At 49.5% G+C, this 17699-nt stretch overlaps 1 protein-coding gene across 1 annotated transcript; it reads right to left on the bottom strand.

Moving 5' to 3' along the window:
• Positions 1 to 4134: 4134 nt before the first annotated feature.
• HMX3 (H6 family homeobox 3) lies at positions 4135 to 6472 on the bottom strand. The gene is made up of 2 exons (XM_054983952.1): positions 6133 to 6472; positions 4135 to 4793 (listed from the first exon to the last, which is right to left on the bottom strand). Exons 1-2 carry the CDS (start codon positions 6470 to 6472, stop codon positions 4135 to 4137), a joined length of 999 nt encoding a protein of 332 aa, XP_054839927.1.
• Between the last annotated feature and the right edge of the window lie 11227 nt (positions 6473 to 17699).

Genomic DNA, 17699 nt, shown 5'->3' with positions numbered 1-17699 from the left:
CTGTTTTCTATACACACCCGGTCTCTATTTACTCCCAAATAAAAGAAATACATGTGTGTTGCTAATACAAACACCCCAAGCGAGTCCAGCTCGCTCGAGCTTTGAAGAAGAGAGGGAAGAAGATGAAGCCGGGCGTCTCTCTCCCCCTCGCCCTCGCCCTCCCTCTTTCTCTTGCCTGGCAAACAAAGGCCGAGATTTGCCAGAGCCCAATTCCAGCAATAAACAGAAGTGGCCCTGGAGTGGCTGCAGATTAAGGGATTGAGACCAAACAGCCGGGCTGTGCTGGTTCCCAAGAGGTTGTTCTGAACCGTTTTGAAGGAAAGTTCGCCTCTCCAAAGGGGTTTCCAAAGCGGTCACCTTCAGCGCAAGAGGTCTCCTGTTTCTAATCTCAACTGGAGGCGAAGCTCCAAACAGAGAGCTTCACTTGAACTCAAGGGCGGTGGGCGGGGTGGGTGGGTGGGTGGGGGGCATTTCCAAGCATCTCTGGATGAAAGAGCGGGCCCTGCCGGCTCACTGTTGGCCTGGCCCGCATGCAGTCCCCGTCCCCCAAACTGTCCTCCTTCGGCACCACCTGGCTAATACTCAACAGGCGCTCCCGTTTCCTCCGAAGCAAGTCTTACTTATTCCTACTTAGGCAGGGGGGCCTGGCGACACAGGAGGGGTTCCTTTGGCGATCTCCCTTGCCCCAAGCAGCTCCAGCGCCTCTCGCTCAGTCAAGGGGGAAAGAGCCGTTCTGGGGGCTTGAAAGGCTTGAGCCTGACCTTTCCTAACCCAACGAGGTTGGGTGCCTCTTGGGTGCAGGGTGGTTTAAGGCCGGCGCTGGAAACAGCGTCTCCGGAGGTGGAGGACGCAGAGGACTGGGAAGGCGCAGGCACGTCCGAGGAAAGGGTCGCAGCCCAAGAGAGGCTGGAGCGTTAAAGGAAAGGCAAGTCGATCGGGCCCCCTCAGGGAGGAAGAGAATCCGAAAAGATTTCCGAGCAGGAATCATGCGGGGTGACTCGGGAATCTAGGAGGCGCCTTCTCGGGATCTGGGGGTGCCTTCTCCTTTCCCCAAACTGCCTGTCCAAACGGTTGCGCCCAGAAAGCTTCCTAGGACCTAAGGAGGCTTGAAAGGACGCGCGTTCAAAGGCGCGCCTGGCCCTTTGGCCGCAAGAAATCAATTCTTTATTAAATAAAATTAATAGAGTCAGCCCCTCCTCGTTGAGACAGGCCAGGCCCTGGGCTGTTTTCTTCTTGCAGTCCTAGATGGGATGCTTCCAGGGGCGGGCGGGGGTGGGATGCAGCCAACAGCGGCAGGTGTAACATATAAAAGCGAGATCGAGAAATAAGAGGGGGACAAGCTGTGCTCGCCTCCAACTGGTCCTTTCTCGATTGAGTAAAGACTGGGTGAGCCAGGAACCGTTTTCCAGGCACTAACCACAAATAGAGAAGTTATTTTCTCGGCGTTTGATAACATTGAACTCGATGCTGGCCAATGGAAGGAGGTATTTGCTATTGCAACAGGCTTTTTAATGGATTGCTAGTGGCTTGGCCCCAAGTTAGTATTGCAAACAGCAAAAAGGCATCAGCTTGTTTGTAGGTGACACAAGGAAGACCGGATTTTGACTCTGAATTTCTGTTTATTTTCCATTTATCACTCAGGCCAAAGGGTTTCAATCCCAAACGAAAGGAAAATAAATGGTGATCTGTTCTCTATAGTCAGAGTGGTGGTGGGGGGTGAAAATTTGCCTCAACTGTATATACACATACAAAAAAAAGTGATTCATGCCAGTTTTCTATAAACGAAAACAAGATTATCTCTAAGAGCGAGCCCAAAAGCTCCGCTAAATAACACACGCCCTGTACCAATTGAGCTGAACAGATGAAACAAAACACAATCGCCAGGAAAACATCACAAAAAGGAACTATCTGGGTAAGGTTTCTCGGGAGCGAGCCACAGAAACAGGCCCTGGTCTTTCCAGTGGCTCGAAAGCCGGCGAGCGAATCCTCGGAAAAGGCCAGAGGCGTCCCCCCCCCCCCCCGCGCCCCGGCCCAAGACCGTGGGCTGTTCCCTCCGAGGCAAACGGAGGGCGCCTCTGTGGACGCCTGAAAGCCCCGGCGCTGGGAGGGGAACGGGAGGCTAAGAGCGGCCACAAAGGTCTCTGAGGGGGTGGGGGAGGCGTTTCTCAATCCCCCAGAGGTTCGGGCCGGAGCCCGCCAGCCCTGAGCGCCCGGCCACGGGAAGAGCTCCGGCGGGAAGTCTCCTGGCCCTGCGCGCCCGGGACTCTCCCGCAGAGCGCTCCGGAGCGCAGGCGCGCGCCTGCTTCAAGACAAGGCCGAGAGCCGGCGTCAGGGCGGGTTCTGGGTTCGAATGCCGGGCTGGGGGCGGGGGCGAGGAGGCGGAGGCGGAGGGCGGGCGGCGAGGCTCAGCCGGACCCGATGGCGCACGTAGCCCCTCCGGCGCGCCCGGAGGCCGCAACGTTCGCCTCCCCATGCCTTCCTCCGGCCTGCCGGTGACACTGAGGGGTTTTAACCCCTTGCTGGCTGAGGCCCGGGCGGCCCTATCAGAGCTCCAGCACCCCGCAAGGGCAAATTACCCCCCCCCCCCTACGGCTCTGCTACCGTTTCTTTTTGAACCCAGCGGGCTCCAAGCCTCCGGGAGCACCTCCGCCCTTTCCCTGGAAAGGCAGCCAGAGGCCGCGGGGTACTGGCCTGACTGCGGCGGAAACCTTTACCTGAACAGGAGAGGTCCGGAGAGGCAGGCGGTCCGCCAGAAGGGCCCGGCCAAGCCGGCAATAGAGGGCGGGAAAGAGCCGGAGGAAAGGCCTGGCGGCGCAGGCCAACCTGGCCGGCCGGTTCCCTTCGGAGAACAATGCCTCCTCTGTCTGGGGCTCCAGGTTCAGGCGGCTCCGGCTTGCCCGCCCCCCCCCCCCGGGCTCCGGGCACCCTTCTTCGCTCTCCTTTCCCGGAGCCCCCTCCTCCCATCAGTTAAGAAAGCGCGCCAGCGTCATCCGTAACGAACAGCTTCTCTTTATTTATTTTTTCTCCAACCACAACATTGACTTGTTATAACAATTCTTTTTATTTTAAAAATAGGACCGAGCCCTGCTAGAGAAGGAGAAGGGGGCGGGGGGTGCGAGGGCTCTCTGGAAAAGAAAGCAGTTTTGTCAGACAACAGGTGAGAAAAACAGGCAGGAAAGAAGTCGAGCTCCCCCCACCAGCCGCTCCGGTAAACTCCACGCGCTCCGGGAAGCTGGCAAGAAAACTGTACAGAATAGCAAAGAAGTTACAATTCTTCTCCGACGGATTGATTGTCCATCACTTAAAGCTCCCGACAGGCTCAACCTCTTTTGAAGTTTAGAGTTCAGTAGCGACTGCGTTGCACTCGGCCTCTGCCCCCACCCCACATTAAGATCCTACAATGCAAAATAAACTCAAACGTTGCTAGTTTTTCAAACACCCCCTACCCCCCAACAGTGCTTTCAGAATTGCACAATATTGCACAGGTCAGCGGTATAAACCAAAGGAGCATTTTTTAAAAGAGGCGGGCATAGAGCTACAGTTCCCCCATACCTTTTTAACTTAAAAAAAAACACCCCCCGGAATAAAATAAATGTCATAAATAAGGTCAAAAGTGTACACCGTGAAGCTTTTACCCCGTCAGATTGCCTTTTCTCTCTAGGGCCTGAGCTCCACTCCAGTGCCCTGAAGATCCCAAGAGGCCCTGTGTGGCCTTCGGACCAAGGGGCTCCGCCGAAGCTGTGAGGAGCTGAGCGGCCCCGGTTCCGATCGGCGTTTGGCGCCGAAGGAGACCGCAGGAGGGTGCGCTGTGCAGCCCGGGCCTGTTCCTCGGCGCAAGGCTCCGTTGCAGCGTTTATAAAAATAATCACAATCACAATCACTTCGAGCCCCCCGAGGACAAAGCAGCCCGGCTCGCGGTTGGGTTCTCGCTGCTGGGCAAAGTCTCCTCTCCCGCAGGGCCAGGCAGGCTCCGCGTTGGGCCGGGGCAGGCTGCGCCAGAAAGGCAGGGCGTCCTTGCGCCGGCTCGGCGGCTCCCCTGCTCCTCGTGGGAAGGGGCGGCCCTCGCCTCGCCTCTCCTTCCCTTCCCTCCCCTCTCCCTCCGCCGCTCTGCCTGCCTGGCCGGCGGCGGCCTTCTCAGACGGGCCGCAGGAGCGGCACCGAGGTGACCACGGGGTGCGAGTAGTAGACCGGGTGCGGGAAGGTGAGCAGCGGCTGGCTGACAGGCGCGCTGCCGGCCGCCGGGCCCGCCCCGCCGCCGCCCGCCCCGCCGGGCCCGCCACCCTCGGCGCCGGCGCCCTCGTGGTAGAGGATGGGCACACGGACGATGCGCTGGGCGGCGGCGTGGCTGAGGTTGGCGGCCTCCAGCTCGGCGGCCAGCTGCCGCTTCCACTTGTTGCGCCGGTTCTGGAACCAGATCTTGACCTGCGTCTCGGTCAGGTGGAGCGAGGCGGCCAGGCCAGCGCGCTCGGAGCTGCTCAGGTAGCGCTTCAGGTCGAAGGTGGACTCCAGCTGGAAGACCTGCGAGCGCGAGAAGACGGTGCGCGTCTTCTTCTTGCGGCAGGGCTTCTTCTCGGCGCCCTCGTCGGCCTCCCGCCGCGGCCAGTCCTCGGCGCCGCTCTCCTCCTTCTTGGCCTCCTCGGAGTCGCTCTCCTCCAGCACGATCTCCTCCGGGCTCTTGGCCTCCCGCTCTTTAGCCTCTCGCTCGGCCTTCAGCGAAGGCTCCTCGGGAGAGTCCCTGTCCGTCCCGGCCGAGGCCGGTGAGGAGTCCCTCAGGAGGGATTTGTCCGCCGAAGCTGGAGGAAAGCAAGCCACACAGAGACAGAGATCCAGAGGAGTTAGCCCTGTTAGCCTGTGGCAGCAAAATAGTCAAGAGCCCAGTAGCACCTTTAAGACTAACCAACTTTACTGTAGCATAAGCTTTCGAGAGCCACAGCTCGATGCATCTGACAAAGAGAGCTGTGGCTCTCGAAAGCTTATGCTACAATAAAGTTGGTCAGTCTTAAAGGTGCTACTGGGCTCTTGACTATTTTGCACACAGAGACAGATACACAGCAGAGTCAGGAGCTGAGCCGACCAGGGCAGCAGCAGTCGGCCTCCACAGTCAAGCTCTTGGGGTCTACTTGCGAGAAACCTAAGAGGCACAGGCCTCTCCTAGGCATGCTGTCCAGGAAGCAAGTCCCACTCAGGCCGAGGGCATTTGTTCCCGCCTTCCCAGTAAAGTTCTACTAAATGCATCTCCTCGGAAGAAAATTCCGTCTATGCCAGCAGTTCTTACTGCTTGCAGTCTAAAGGAGTCAGCCTCATTCATTTAATTGTGTCTTACATCCTGTACCTTCCAGATTCTAACGGCATTTATTTCAAAGCCATTTCCTTTCTCTAGAACACACTTCCATGCGATTGCATTTGAGGAATACAAAGTCCCACTAGACCCCGCGATCCTAAATGCACTTTTATGAATATCATATTCAATTTTCAAAAGGAAACTTTCAACAGCCCCCTCCCTTTGAAAAATTTAAACCCTGATTGTTTCTCATACAGACTCGCCACTGATCCCCCAGCACGCTTCTGTCTGATCTTCATTCGAATCACTTTTCGGATCTATGTCCGCGTAATTCTGATGGGCTACTTTCAAGTAAACACGCTTAGGATTGGAGTAGGACTCATCCAAGGCAATATTGTTGGATAGCATCCAAAACCATTTATTCGGTAATAAATCCATTGGGAATCAAGTTCTCAATGGTGGAGATGAAGTTAGGAAGTTTGGGAGAGTATCAGACGGGGCAGGGGAGGAGGCCAGGGGTGGAAATGAGACTTCCTCGGATGTCAAGAGTGGGAACCATTAGGTGGTAGCCTGAAGGAGGCCGGGGCGGCACCGGTTCTCCTACCCAGGGACAGCCATCCTTTTGGTCCGAGCTTCCAGAGCAAAGGTGATGGAGACCCGACCCCCCCCCAGCTCCCCTCTTGGCTGGCTTTATTGGCCTCGAGAATGAACTTTTGCGGGGAGACCTGACTCACCCTGGAGGCTACAAAGACGGTTCTGGGGAGGAGGTGCTAGCCTGGAGATGGAGCCTCAGAAGCGCTGGCGGAAAGGGGGCTAGGGGGAGGGGAGGGGGGGAGAGGTGTCTCCAGTACCTTCCGGCCTAGGCAAGTGGCCTCCCGCGGGGGTCAGGCTGTAGGGGTACCACCAGGCAGGGGACCTCTCCAAGTAGTGGGCAGGCAGCGCAAACCTCTGAGCCGGGATCTCGAAGCGCGGGAAGGCGAGGTCTCCCATCTGCGAGAGGGCGAAGCCGGCCCCTTCCAGAGCCCCCTTAGCCACGGGCGGGAAGAGCGGCCGGGGCTGCTTGGGGGTCGCCTTGGGATGGTCCCCATTGAGCAAGTTCTTGATGGAGAAGGGGGACTCCTTGGGGGGCGGCGGCGGCGGCGGCGGCGGCGGCGCTTGGCTGCCGGGGGCGTCCTGTCCGGTCTCGGGCATTTTTCCGGCGGGGCGCCCGGCTGCGGTGCGGCGTTCACACTGCGCTCCGAGGGCGCTCCGAAGCAGCCGAGGGCATCGGGGCAGGCGGCGGGCAGGCGGGCAGAGGCTGCGCCTGAGTCGCCGGCGCTCCAGCAAGAGGGAGCCGGGCGCCCGCGGCGGCCTCCCTGGCCTCTGGTGGAGGCGGCAGCGGCGGCGGCTGGCGGGGCGGCTTGTGCTGCGTCAATCCGGCGCCGAATGCTAATGCCGAACTTGGAAGGTCCTCGCAAGTGAGCGGCGGGGAGGCGGCGGCGGCGATTGGGCGCGTCGGCTGGCAAATGGCATCGGGCAGGGCCGCGCGGCTGCCGGGCCACAGGACTCCCCAGCCCCACTCGCCGGGCAGGGGAGCGGAGCGAGTGAGGGTGGGCGGGAGGGAGGGAGGGAGAGGCGGGCGCCCCGGTCTGCGCCCACATCCACGCCCCCCTTCGAGTTGGCGCTTTGGCTCCCGGCTCCGGAGCTCGCCTCTTATTGGCTTTATATAGTCCAATTAGGCAGCAAATGAGGACAGGCCGATTAGCACAAAAGGATATTGGCTCGACTGAAGCGCCGCTCCCATAGCAGGAGGGGGACGGCGCGGACCTCCGCGCCTGCCTCGCTGCAGCGCACCGCAGCCGCCCCCTCCGACTCCCGCCCCGCTCGACGAGCCTCTGGAAGGGCGGCCGGGAGCATCAGCCGGCCCGACCACCCCTCGGAGATGCGGGGCTCGGGGGCCAGGAGGCAGGAGGGGAGATGTCAGAGGAAGTCGGCTGGGCGGCTCTGGAAGGGACCCATCCCAGAGAGGCTCGCGAGTCCACCCGGCAGCTCCAAAGCGGCCCTTGGGAAGCGAAACGCTGCTCTCGGAAAACGAAAAGTGTATGGGGGGGGGGGGGTTGCATCTGTATATACCCTCCTGAGTTTCTCCTCATCCCGCGTGCGAACTCGAGGAGCTCCAAAAGGGCGTCCTCGGGTTCCCAGCGCTTGGCACGCTCAGTGGGGGCCCAAGAGGCGCCGCAATATCCCGGGGATCTTTGCTGCAGGAGCCTCATCTCGAGTCATTAAAGCCGGCCTTAAGAGAGAAGGCGCGATTAATGCCTCAGACTTATCCGTACAGCCCTTCCCGAAAGACTGAAAAAATAACACTGGAGGGATCTTTGTGGGGCCAAATAAAAGGTGGTACAGGCGGTCGCCAACTCAGACAAGGGCCAAATTGTCTCAGGTAGAAAGCGTGCAAAAAGCAGGGCATTCCCCGTAAGTCGGAGCCAGGCACGGATCCCGAAAAGCAGGGGCTTGGTCTTGTCCCACAGACTTCAACGAGATCTACTTCTAAATGAATGCATTTATCTTGCGCGAGAGGGGGAAAACTGTGGTCCTAAATGTCTTGGGGTTCTTACAGTTCGGTTGGATTTCGTATTCACGCTCATCAAATCCAGTTATTCTATGCCTTGGTCGAAGTAAGGACGTTACTTCCAGCATTTCAAGTGCTTTTGTACATTAAAGAGAGACATTTGTCTCTTAAACGCAAGTGCTCCCCCATCCCAGCAACGCCTCGCACCTTTTGACGCCGGGACGTTGGGACGTTTCCTCTAAAAAGGCAACTGCCTTGTACCTATCAAAACCTGCATTTTGAAATAAACATGTGGAAAATAATAAAAACCCTGTCAATGAAGTGGGCTTTGCTAACACGAGATTTCCGCTCCTCGAACTGGTCTTGTTTCATTTTGGCTTTTGCACAATTTATTTTGGAAGAAGTTTGGGCGACGTTTATGGCAGAAATAGGGCAGAACCAAACCATTTGTTCCTCATCTCTGTCAGTTTTGCCCCTTCTCTTCCTTTTAAAAAGCGATACTGAAACAAATACTTCTGCATCTCAAAGCACATGCCTTTGTTAAAAAGCAAACTATTTTGTCCAAGGCAGTAAACCCAATGCAGCGATGGTAAACACGGATCAAATGCGCTTGTTAGAGTTTGGGTGGGGGAAAAGTCAGTTAAAAAGAAAACCTCTGGGTTCAGCCTCGTTGCTTCCCACGTTTTCACCAATATGAGTCCTAGCGACGTGTTACAGAAACGCTGAAAAATAAGCCCTGGAGACCTGCTCCTTGCTTCTATGACACGAATCGGACTGTTTTGTTAACAAATAATAATGAAACACGCAGACTCCTCCCCGACTCTCTTCAACAAGAGCCCCGAAATTGCTCCTTTGCAGGCTTTCCTGAAATGAAACCCCCCAACCCGACTGGTTTGAAAAAGTGTTCTTTTAAAAAATAGAAAAGAGAAGAGGAGGACGGTCTCGTGGAGCGTGCTATTCTTTGGAGACAAATCACTACTAAACTCGGATGATGTTTCTCTTTCCCTTTCCTTAGAGCAGAAAGGTCTCTTCTTGTCTTGTCTTGGGTGCATTTAAAACCGAGGGGAAACAATCGAGATGAAGGTGCTGGAGAGAGAGAGATGAATGAGATGGAGTTTTAAACAGGGGGTTTCTCCTAGAAAATGTTTTTACATATCAAGAAGGTAAAATCTGAATCCCATATACTGGTGGGAAAGATCTAAATAATGAGGATATTTATTGACGACTTCTGGATCTTTCTTTCTTTCTTTCTTTCTTTCTTTCTTTCTTTCTTTCTTTCTTTCTTTCTTTCTTTCTTTCTTTCTTTCTTTCTTTCTTTCTTTCTTTCTTTCTTTCTTTCTTTCTTTCTTTCTTTCTAGACTATAAATTAATCTCAGCTCGAGTCCACTTATCCAAGTCCCCCTCCCCCCACGAGAGGAAAACAAAACGGAGTTGTTCTCTCGCGTCTCCTTATATCAAGATCTTTCTAGGCATACTATCTCTCCCCCCTCCACCACCTAACTAAACTTAAGGCTTCGGCAGACTAAAATCAGACATTTTCAGGTAGAAGAACAGGCGATCCAAACAGACCAAGTTTGCTGTACAAATTGTTTTAAATATCTTTATAATTCGAATGTTTTGAATGGCGTTCCAAGTGCTTTCTGTGCTAGTCTGTGGGGCGGGGAATGAGTTCATCTTAAATAACCTCTATATCCCCGCACCTTTTTCGCTTTTAAAGTTTCTCTCCAGCAAAATTAAATCACACAGCGCCCTCTGTTGGACTGTCCTATTTCACCTTTGTGTATCCGATTCAGGAGGATTGATTGGGACAACCCGCGGAAAAGAACTAAAATCTTCTTTAAAGATCTATCACCTTAGTATTATACTAGTAAAAGAGCACAAATATCGTGTATAAAGCACGTGGTTCTTATCACACCAGGCTGCTTTTCAAAATATTGTGGCATACTTAAAAGAAATAAAAGCAGTTTAAGGCCATACATGAGCTGAAAGGGGGGGGAAAGGAACCAAAGATCATGTGATCCCGCCTTCAGTCACGACGGACTAGCCTCTGTGAAATATTTATGGCTGAACGGAGGCTGCAGAAAGTCTCTCTGTTCCTGGGGCTCTCTGACAACTGCTAGAGTCTCCTGGGATGCAGTCCTACGCACGTTCACGTCAACAGGATTTCAGCAGCCCGGTGTGCAGGGTTGCAGCGACGACATTGCTCGGCATGTCTTCTGGAACGGAGGGAAGCCTACCATGACACAGCAGAAAAGTTAGGGAGGAATAAATTTCTTTTGTCAACTTGAAGGTGCAACATGCTTTATACCAAACACTGCCTAAAATTTTTCCAAGTCTGAGGGAAGGAGAAAGCACTGATAATATATACATATCTGCAATATATACAGTATTAGCTATCATACTGTGCAGATTTATACACACAGATAAACCAAGTAATAAAAATGCATACAGCAATAAGCTCAGTTCACTTACAGGGGCAAGTAAGAAAAAAGCCCACTGAGAGTAATAGGATGTGTACGCTTAAGGGAAGCCCATTTATCTCAGTGGAATTTGTGCCCTTCGCTCTCTCTGGAATGGAGTCCTCTACATTTGCAATAAAAATACACACAATAGAGTATTGCAGGGCAAGTCAGCGGTCCCTAAAAATGTTCTAAAATCAGCAGGAATACAGGCTGAAGAGAAACAGAAACAGGGAGAGGCAAACTCAGCTAAAATAGGCAGGACAGAAGAGGACATACAGAAGAAAAAAGAGTGATTTCATCTCATTCATTCACTGCATGGTTCTTTTGAGGCAATGGCATATGGCCAAGTATGACCTGGGAGGTCCCTTGTTTAATGTCACAAGGAGCCCACGAAAAGGGCAACCCTAAGCAGGTCTGCTCAGAATTAGACTTCAGTCTATTCAAATGGCTATTCTACTCCCAGGAAAGTTTTTTAGGATTGCACTGTTCCAGCGACAATTTAGACAAGCCCCCGTCTCTCAGGCCACTGTCTGTGTAACAGGGAGAAGATTGCTAAGCTTCTGTATAGGAAATATTACAAAGATTTATTTATTTGTCATTTATTGTCTGCTTTTCTCACTGAGACCCAACATCATGGTAAGCAAAGTGGTTTAAGCACACTGAAGCATTTGAAGAATTACTAATTTTATTTATTTATTTATTTATTGAACTTCTAGACTGCCCTCCCCATCAGACAGGCTCAGGGCGGTGTGACAACACACAATTTGCAACATACAGTCTAAAAACAGTAAAAACATTATAAATAAACATTAAAACACTATTCCACACAATAAAAAATTCTCAATTGGCAGATATAGATATTAAAATACAGCATTTTAGGCACAGGGCTTGGCTCTTGCATCACGCCCTGCATCACGCTTATGAGCTCCTGCATGGGTGGTGGACAGTCTTCAGTGGTATGGCTGGCAAGAGGACAGCCTAGCCCCCACCAAATGCCTGGTGGAACATCTCCGCCTTGCACGCCCGGTGTAAAGATAACAAATCCTGCCAGGCCCTAGTTTCCTCAGACAGAGAGTTCCACCAGGTTGGAGCTAAGACCAAAAAGGCCCTGGCTCTGGTAGAGGCCAGATGGACCTCCCTGGGGCCAGGGACCATCAGCAAGTGCTTATTGGCTGATCGAAGTGACCTCTGGGGAACATATGGGGAGAGGCAGTCCCGAAGTTATGCTGGGCCTAGTCCGCATAGGGCTTTATAGGTCAACACCAATTCAACACTAATTGAAATAGTCCGTCTTCTATCTATCTGCTCTATGGTATATTTTCATCCACAGCATGTAGGGAGGAACAGACCCCCAAGAGGATGCTGCATGCATCCTCTGAGTCTCTGGGATGCCATGCCAGTTCCCCCAGAATAACAGCATTCTTTGGGTGCCACTAACGTGGCTTAGGATCTCAGTTGCGCACATACACTTGAATGGGTGGGGAGAAAAACCCACTCTTTAACTGCATGGTGATTGTAGGCTATTAAAAGGTAACTAACTGGGAGGGGCTGTGGCTCAGTGGCAGAGCATCTGCTTGGCATGCAAAAGGTCTCAGGTTCAATCCATGGCATCTCCAGTTAAAAGAAGGATCAAGAAGCAGGCGATGTGAAAAACCACCTGAGAGGCTGGAGACCAGCTGCCAGTCTGAGTAGCCAGTACTGGCCTTGATGGGCCAAGGGTCTGGTTCAGGATAAGGCAGCTTCGTGAGTTCGTGTGTCATTCATTTCAAGGGACTTTAAATAGGAGAGAGACTGAGCTGGAGGGGGAAATGGAAAGAATTTCCCTCAAAAAGAAAGAGGATACAGTGCAGGACACTTTGGTGAGGCAAACACCTCTGAGGCCTAATCCAGTAAAGCTGAAGTTCTTGGATTTTAAGGAAGCCAAAGAGATTAGACCAACTAGATCTGATGAGCTGGAAGGCATAAGCAAATTAGCAGACTCTGCCCTTCACAAGCTCTAAAGCAGGGAGTTATTTCCCAGGCTTAAAAGTGAAGCTGCAAACCCTTTTCTTTGTTTTCTTGCTTTACAGGTATAGTAAGAGGGGAACTGTTCATGTTCTTTTGTATTTAGCTGTTTTTGTAAGTTGATTTTTAAATAATGTATGGCCAATATTTGGTAATTGTTAAGAATATTAAACTTTTAATTAAAAATGAAGGCTTGGATCTAAAGCCTCACTCCTAGTGAGAAGCTCAAAACAGAGAACTCATCCAGGCCAACAGCTCTTGTAAAGACCACCAGAGAGAATCAGCTGGGACAGATGCCCCAAAGGGAAGGCAGTGATGGAGAAGCCCAGCCCAGATAGCCAGGTCTGCTGCCTTTCCATTCCTTCACAGAAAGGCTGTATATAAACCCAGCAAACAGACACGGCCATTTGGATATTTTCCCTCTCTTTGAACGTTGGTGTGTCACATCAGTGGCATGGCAGAATGGGATTGGGGAGGTTGCTTGAGATCCATAAGTGCAAAGCCTCTTAGGGTGTGTGGGGTGCATAGTGTAATCCTATACAGAATTACACCCTTCCCTGTAGATTGAAATCAATGGGCTTAGAAGGGTGCAACTCTGCTGAGGACTATAACTGTTTAGTTTTATGGGGCTCAGCCAAATTTTTAAAAACAAAAGGACTTCTTTTCAACTCAGAACTGTTGCCGAGTGTGATGCTGCAGCTTTTCTGTGATTGATACCTATAAGGTAGATGCCACGTACTGTCTACATTTATTTGATACTTAGCCTTTCCTGAATAAGATTTACACCCAAAGAAGGAAGAATTAAGGAAGGCAACCATGATTAAGGTTATAGGTGATTTATATTTTTATTTAGTTAGAGCTAGGTGCTGCTAAAAATGTGTTTATATTCCAAACAAATGGGAAGCCTGCCAGATTTATCTTGTAGATATGGTTCTAATATAAATACTTGCAGGGCTTTCCCCCACAGGGGGAATGGAGTTCCGGCACCTCTTGAAAATACTCGGCAATAGTGCTTGAAAATAATATGATTTCAAAGAACCCCGTGTGTTTCTTCCTCATTTCTCTCTTGAGAGTTTTGCCACCTCTTTTCCCAGAAACCGCCCCCCCCCTGAATACTTGCCTTTATTTATTTTATCCCACTTTTCTCCCCAAATAGAATGCATAACACCTTAATTTTGTTCTCTCCTCTATTTTATCCTCACAACAACCCTGTGAAGTAGGTTGAGTTGAAAGTGTGTGATTGGCTCAAGGTTATCCACCAAGCTTGCATGGCAGAGTGGAGATTCAAACTTGGATCTTCTAGTCTTACACTCTAACCACTATACCACACTGGCTTTTCCCAGCATGAAGATGCAGCGATGGAAAGTTTTATCTATTACATCTCATGCTTATTAGGGAACTGTTACAAGTGCAAGATCCCTAACTTAAAAATGATGGCAGGGAATTGAAGCTACCAAGCATCTTGCTTAGCAAAACAACTTGGGAAGGTTTAGTGAATTCACATCCTATCAACACAATCCAATGCATCCTTAAAGGAACACTTGACACAAGATATTCAACACAGGGAATAGCTAATGTTGAGCTGAAAAGGACAAGGTTGAAGAGTAACAAATCTAAAACTACACAAATCCATTTCTATGCAAGACCACATGTGACTATTGTGACTATTACATGAAAAATATTATCCAGAATAGGATTCAATGTGCCATTCTTTTTTATTGTATTTCTGCCATCCCCATGTGATAGTCCCCCTTCCCTTCCACTATCATGTAGGATTTTGATTATTCAGGGCTGCTCTGCTCCCTCAGTTTGCTTTGCAGTTGTTCACATAACCATCATTCAGGTGCCAAAACATAGACCTTGTGACCATACATTTTTTTGGTGAGTGCTGGTGTATCTTTTGCTGTTACTGGAGCTATTCTTAAAATTTCAATGTGGGCAAGCACACACACATATACCTTACAAATTCTACATTAAAAATGTGGGTTGCCATCTTACTTCATTGGTAATCAATATTAGGCTACACGCGCAGACACATCCATTCATGCAGATATATCATTTCCTAGATAATCTACATGCAACTTGGAATCTGCATGTTTTACTTTGGGGGGCGGGCGGGTTTCTGGAGAGCAAATTGGGAGTACAAGACATTCACAGATATTAGGATACGTGACCAATACCAATGTTTACAAAGGGGTGCATGTGATGTATTCGACAACTACAGTGTGGGAATTAGTTGCATATTAAGATGCAACCTAATGGGATCATTTTACTGTCGCTGAAGCGTCAGATGTCCCAATCTAACACGGAGCTGTCCAGTGGCCTGATTTTTAAGCCATCCATTGAATCACAGCACTGAAGCAAATGTCTGCCTGCCAGGGTCATCCTGAAGATTTATGACACTCCCTGAAAGACTTGGGGTCTATAAAGCTATGAATGGATTACACTAATAACATTGATCATATATTTTTCAATTGAGATAACTTTTTTTTAAAGAACACTGTGAGTAATAGAACACAACAGAACGAGGTCTACTTACACAGAATGCTGCAATAAATATCGCAGAGGCTCTGCGTTGCTGGATCGTGGGCATTCGGTGGCCGGACCAATAGGATGGATTAGAGTAAAGTCTTCCATATCTGTTTAAGAGCAGGATAGTCCTGTGTATCAAGATATTGACAGGGTGGGAGGGAGTAGTGTTTGTGGCATTATGCCTCTAAATATTGGTTCAATTCATATACATTCAATTTAGAAATAAAAGAGGTGGGGAGAACCGAGTTCTTCTAACAATGGCAATAGTAATTAAAATTAAATCTGCACATATAAAATACTACATTTCCCTCCATTCTTGTTATCTTGGTCATTGGAGAATCCTCCTCACACTGTTCTCCTGTTCATAGCCGAGGCATGGCTCCACTTTATCAAGGTTCATGGGAGCACAGACTGGGCTGCAAGGCTATTACCATCACAAGAACTATTTCTGCAATGTCAGAAATAAAATGTTTCTTTCAAGACTCATGGGAGGGGATCATGTGGTGTGGGCCCTCATTGCAAGTTGACACTGCACTCTGCTCTTATCCATGTGAAGCATAATCTATTAAAAGTTACTTATTACAGTCAATGTAATGGAATAGGGCTTAGTCATGGAATTCATTTATTTAAAACAATTATATGTCATCTTTCCACACAAAATAGGGTTTCCAAGCTCTGTATAACAAAGAACATTTAAAACATTAAAATAACATATAAAATGAATATATAAATACAATAAAAATGTATAGACATATAACAAAGTCATATACGCAAACCAGGGAGGAGGCTAACAAGAGGATAAGCCAAACAAAACAAAAAAAGTCTTCACCTGGAAGCTGCTGGAAGACAATGATAGAGGGAGACTCCCTGGAGAGGGAGCTCCAAAGCGTCAGCGCTACAGCCAGGAAGGCCCTTTCTCTAGTTGCCACCTATTTAGCCTCAGGTGGCTGGGGCCTCTGAAGATGACTGGAGTAGATGGATAGCATAGCTTTGTGCTGTTGGGTCCCCAGATGCAACCCCCCCAGAAGCCATTCATTGGTTAGTCATGATATCTCATTAAATAAATAGTTGTAACTGTACATTTCCATTGCTTTCAATGGGGCTCAATCATGACTGACTTTGTCTGGGTTATCTTCCTATTTTATAAATGCCCCAGGAAATGTCCTCTATTAAGGCAAAGAACATCCAGTTCACTATTGCTTGTCGTAACAGACAAATAAATATGAAGTTAAGGGAATGAATCTGCACTATTCATTATGTTAGCCCTTCAGATAATTCTGATAATCTTTGAGTTAGGTTAGGAAATTATGTGCAAGTCCAGGGCTTATAGGCATTTGAAGAATGTGTAGCATCATTCTCTCAAGTAGTCCTGGACCCAATTTTTATGTCATATCAATTAACATCTTTCCATTACTCATAAATAATATTCCAGGCTTAATTAGTGTTTATAGCATTTCACATAACATTGGATTTAAACAACAAACAATTGTTTTATTGCTACTTCAACCCAGAACGAATTGGCTAATCTCTACATGGATCAATTGTGTAAATGTGTTGTTTGGGATAGTTTCTTCCTGTAATTTAAAGGGACTGTTGGCTTTACTGTACTGTGAAGGGATTTCCCCTCTGATTATTCCTGTTTGAATCCCTTCTTATTTTCTCTCCTTAGGTGGGATGGAATAGTTTTAATCTTACAGCTATGTACTTCTCAAACAATGATACAGGAAAGCATAAAACCCAGCTGTCATTTGATGCCAGCCTTGTGTGATATTATACAGGATTGTGGCTTGTACCCTATTGCTCTGCTCAACAAAATCTCGGGAGACTTCCTTCAAAGTAAGAGTCTCCTTCTGGCAGAAGAGCTATTTCTGTTGGAGGCAGGCCCTTTAGGCTGAAGGAAGGCTTCCAACTTTACTGATCAGAGAGGTAGAATATAAGCTACCATGTCAAAAACATTCCTGAAATTATAATGACAAAAAAGGAAGGGCTACAGCTTGGTAGAGCATCTGCTTTGTACGGGGAAGGCCCCATGATCAGTCCATGGAATCTCCAATTAAAGGATCTCAGTGGTACAGAACTTGGAAGATCTCTGCCTAAGACCCTGGAGAGTCACGGCTAGTCAAAGTAAAGAATACTGGCATTGGTAGACCAAATGATCTGGCTCAATATAATGTGTACTTTTGAGCAAGGGGGATAAAGAAGGTCTCCTACTCCTGCACTGCCTTTGGCTAAGTCTCAGGATATGATAGAGGAAGAGAAAACACACCAATTGTATGGCCGGATTAACAATATAGCAAACAAATTATTGCTCAGTGCAATAAAACAGAGAAAAGGCTGTGTAGGACAGAAATGCAAAATGTATGTATGTACTGTGAAAATTATAAGACAGTACATGGCACAAAATTGCTCTCAAAACATCATTTCAGCAAATAAATAACAAAACATTTATGTTCTTAAACCATAACAAATGAATTCACTATTGCATGACATAGAAGTAATGACAACAATCTGGCCTTTTCTTAAAAGGAATGAGCTAGTTAGTTAGACAGTGTGTGTGTGTGGGGGGGGGGCAGTGAGAATTTCATAAAGAGGGTGCCACTACTGGGGCAGACTGGGATTTGGGCAGCACAGTCCTGAGACCTGCCGCACTGGTGTACCTGAGGAGCTGCTCGTTCGCTCTCTAAAGACTTTCACAGGAGAACTATGTTGGTGGCTGACCCCAGCAAGGTGCAGCAAGACTGCCACCCAGAACACCTGCCCCGTTGTTCCCCTGACAACCCCACCAGCATCCCCCAGTGGGGATGCTGCCCCCATGACAGGAGTGTGAATGGCAAGCAAAGGCATAGCCAATGTGTGGGCTGCAATTCCC

The sequence above is a fragment of the Eublepharis macularius genome, chromosome 6, assembly GCF_028583425.1.
Source record: "Eublepharis macularius isolate TG4126 chromosome 6, MPM_Emac_v1.0, whole genome shotgun sequence".
NCBI classification, from domain to species: domain Eukaryota; kingdom Metazoa; phylum Chordata; class Lepidosauria; order Squamata; family Eublepharidae; genus Eublepharis; species Eublepharis macularius.
This window is presented reverse-complemented; position numbering and strand designations above follow the sequence as displayed.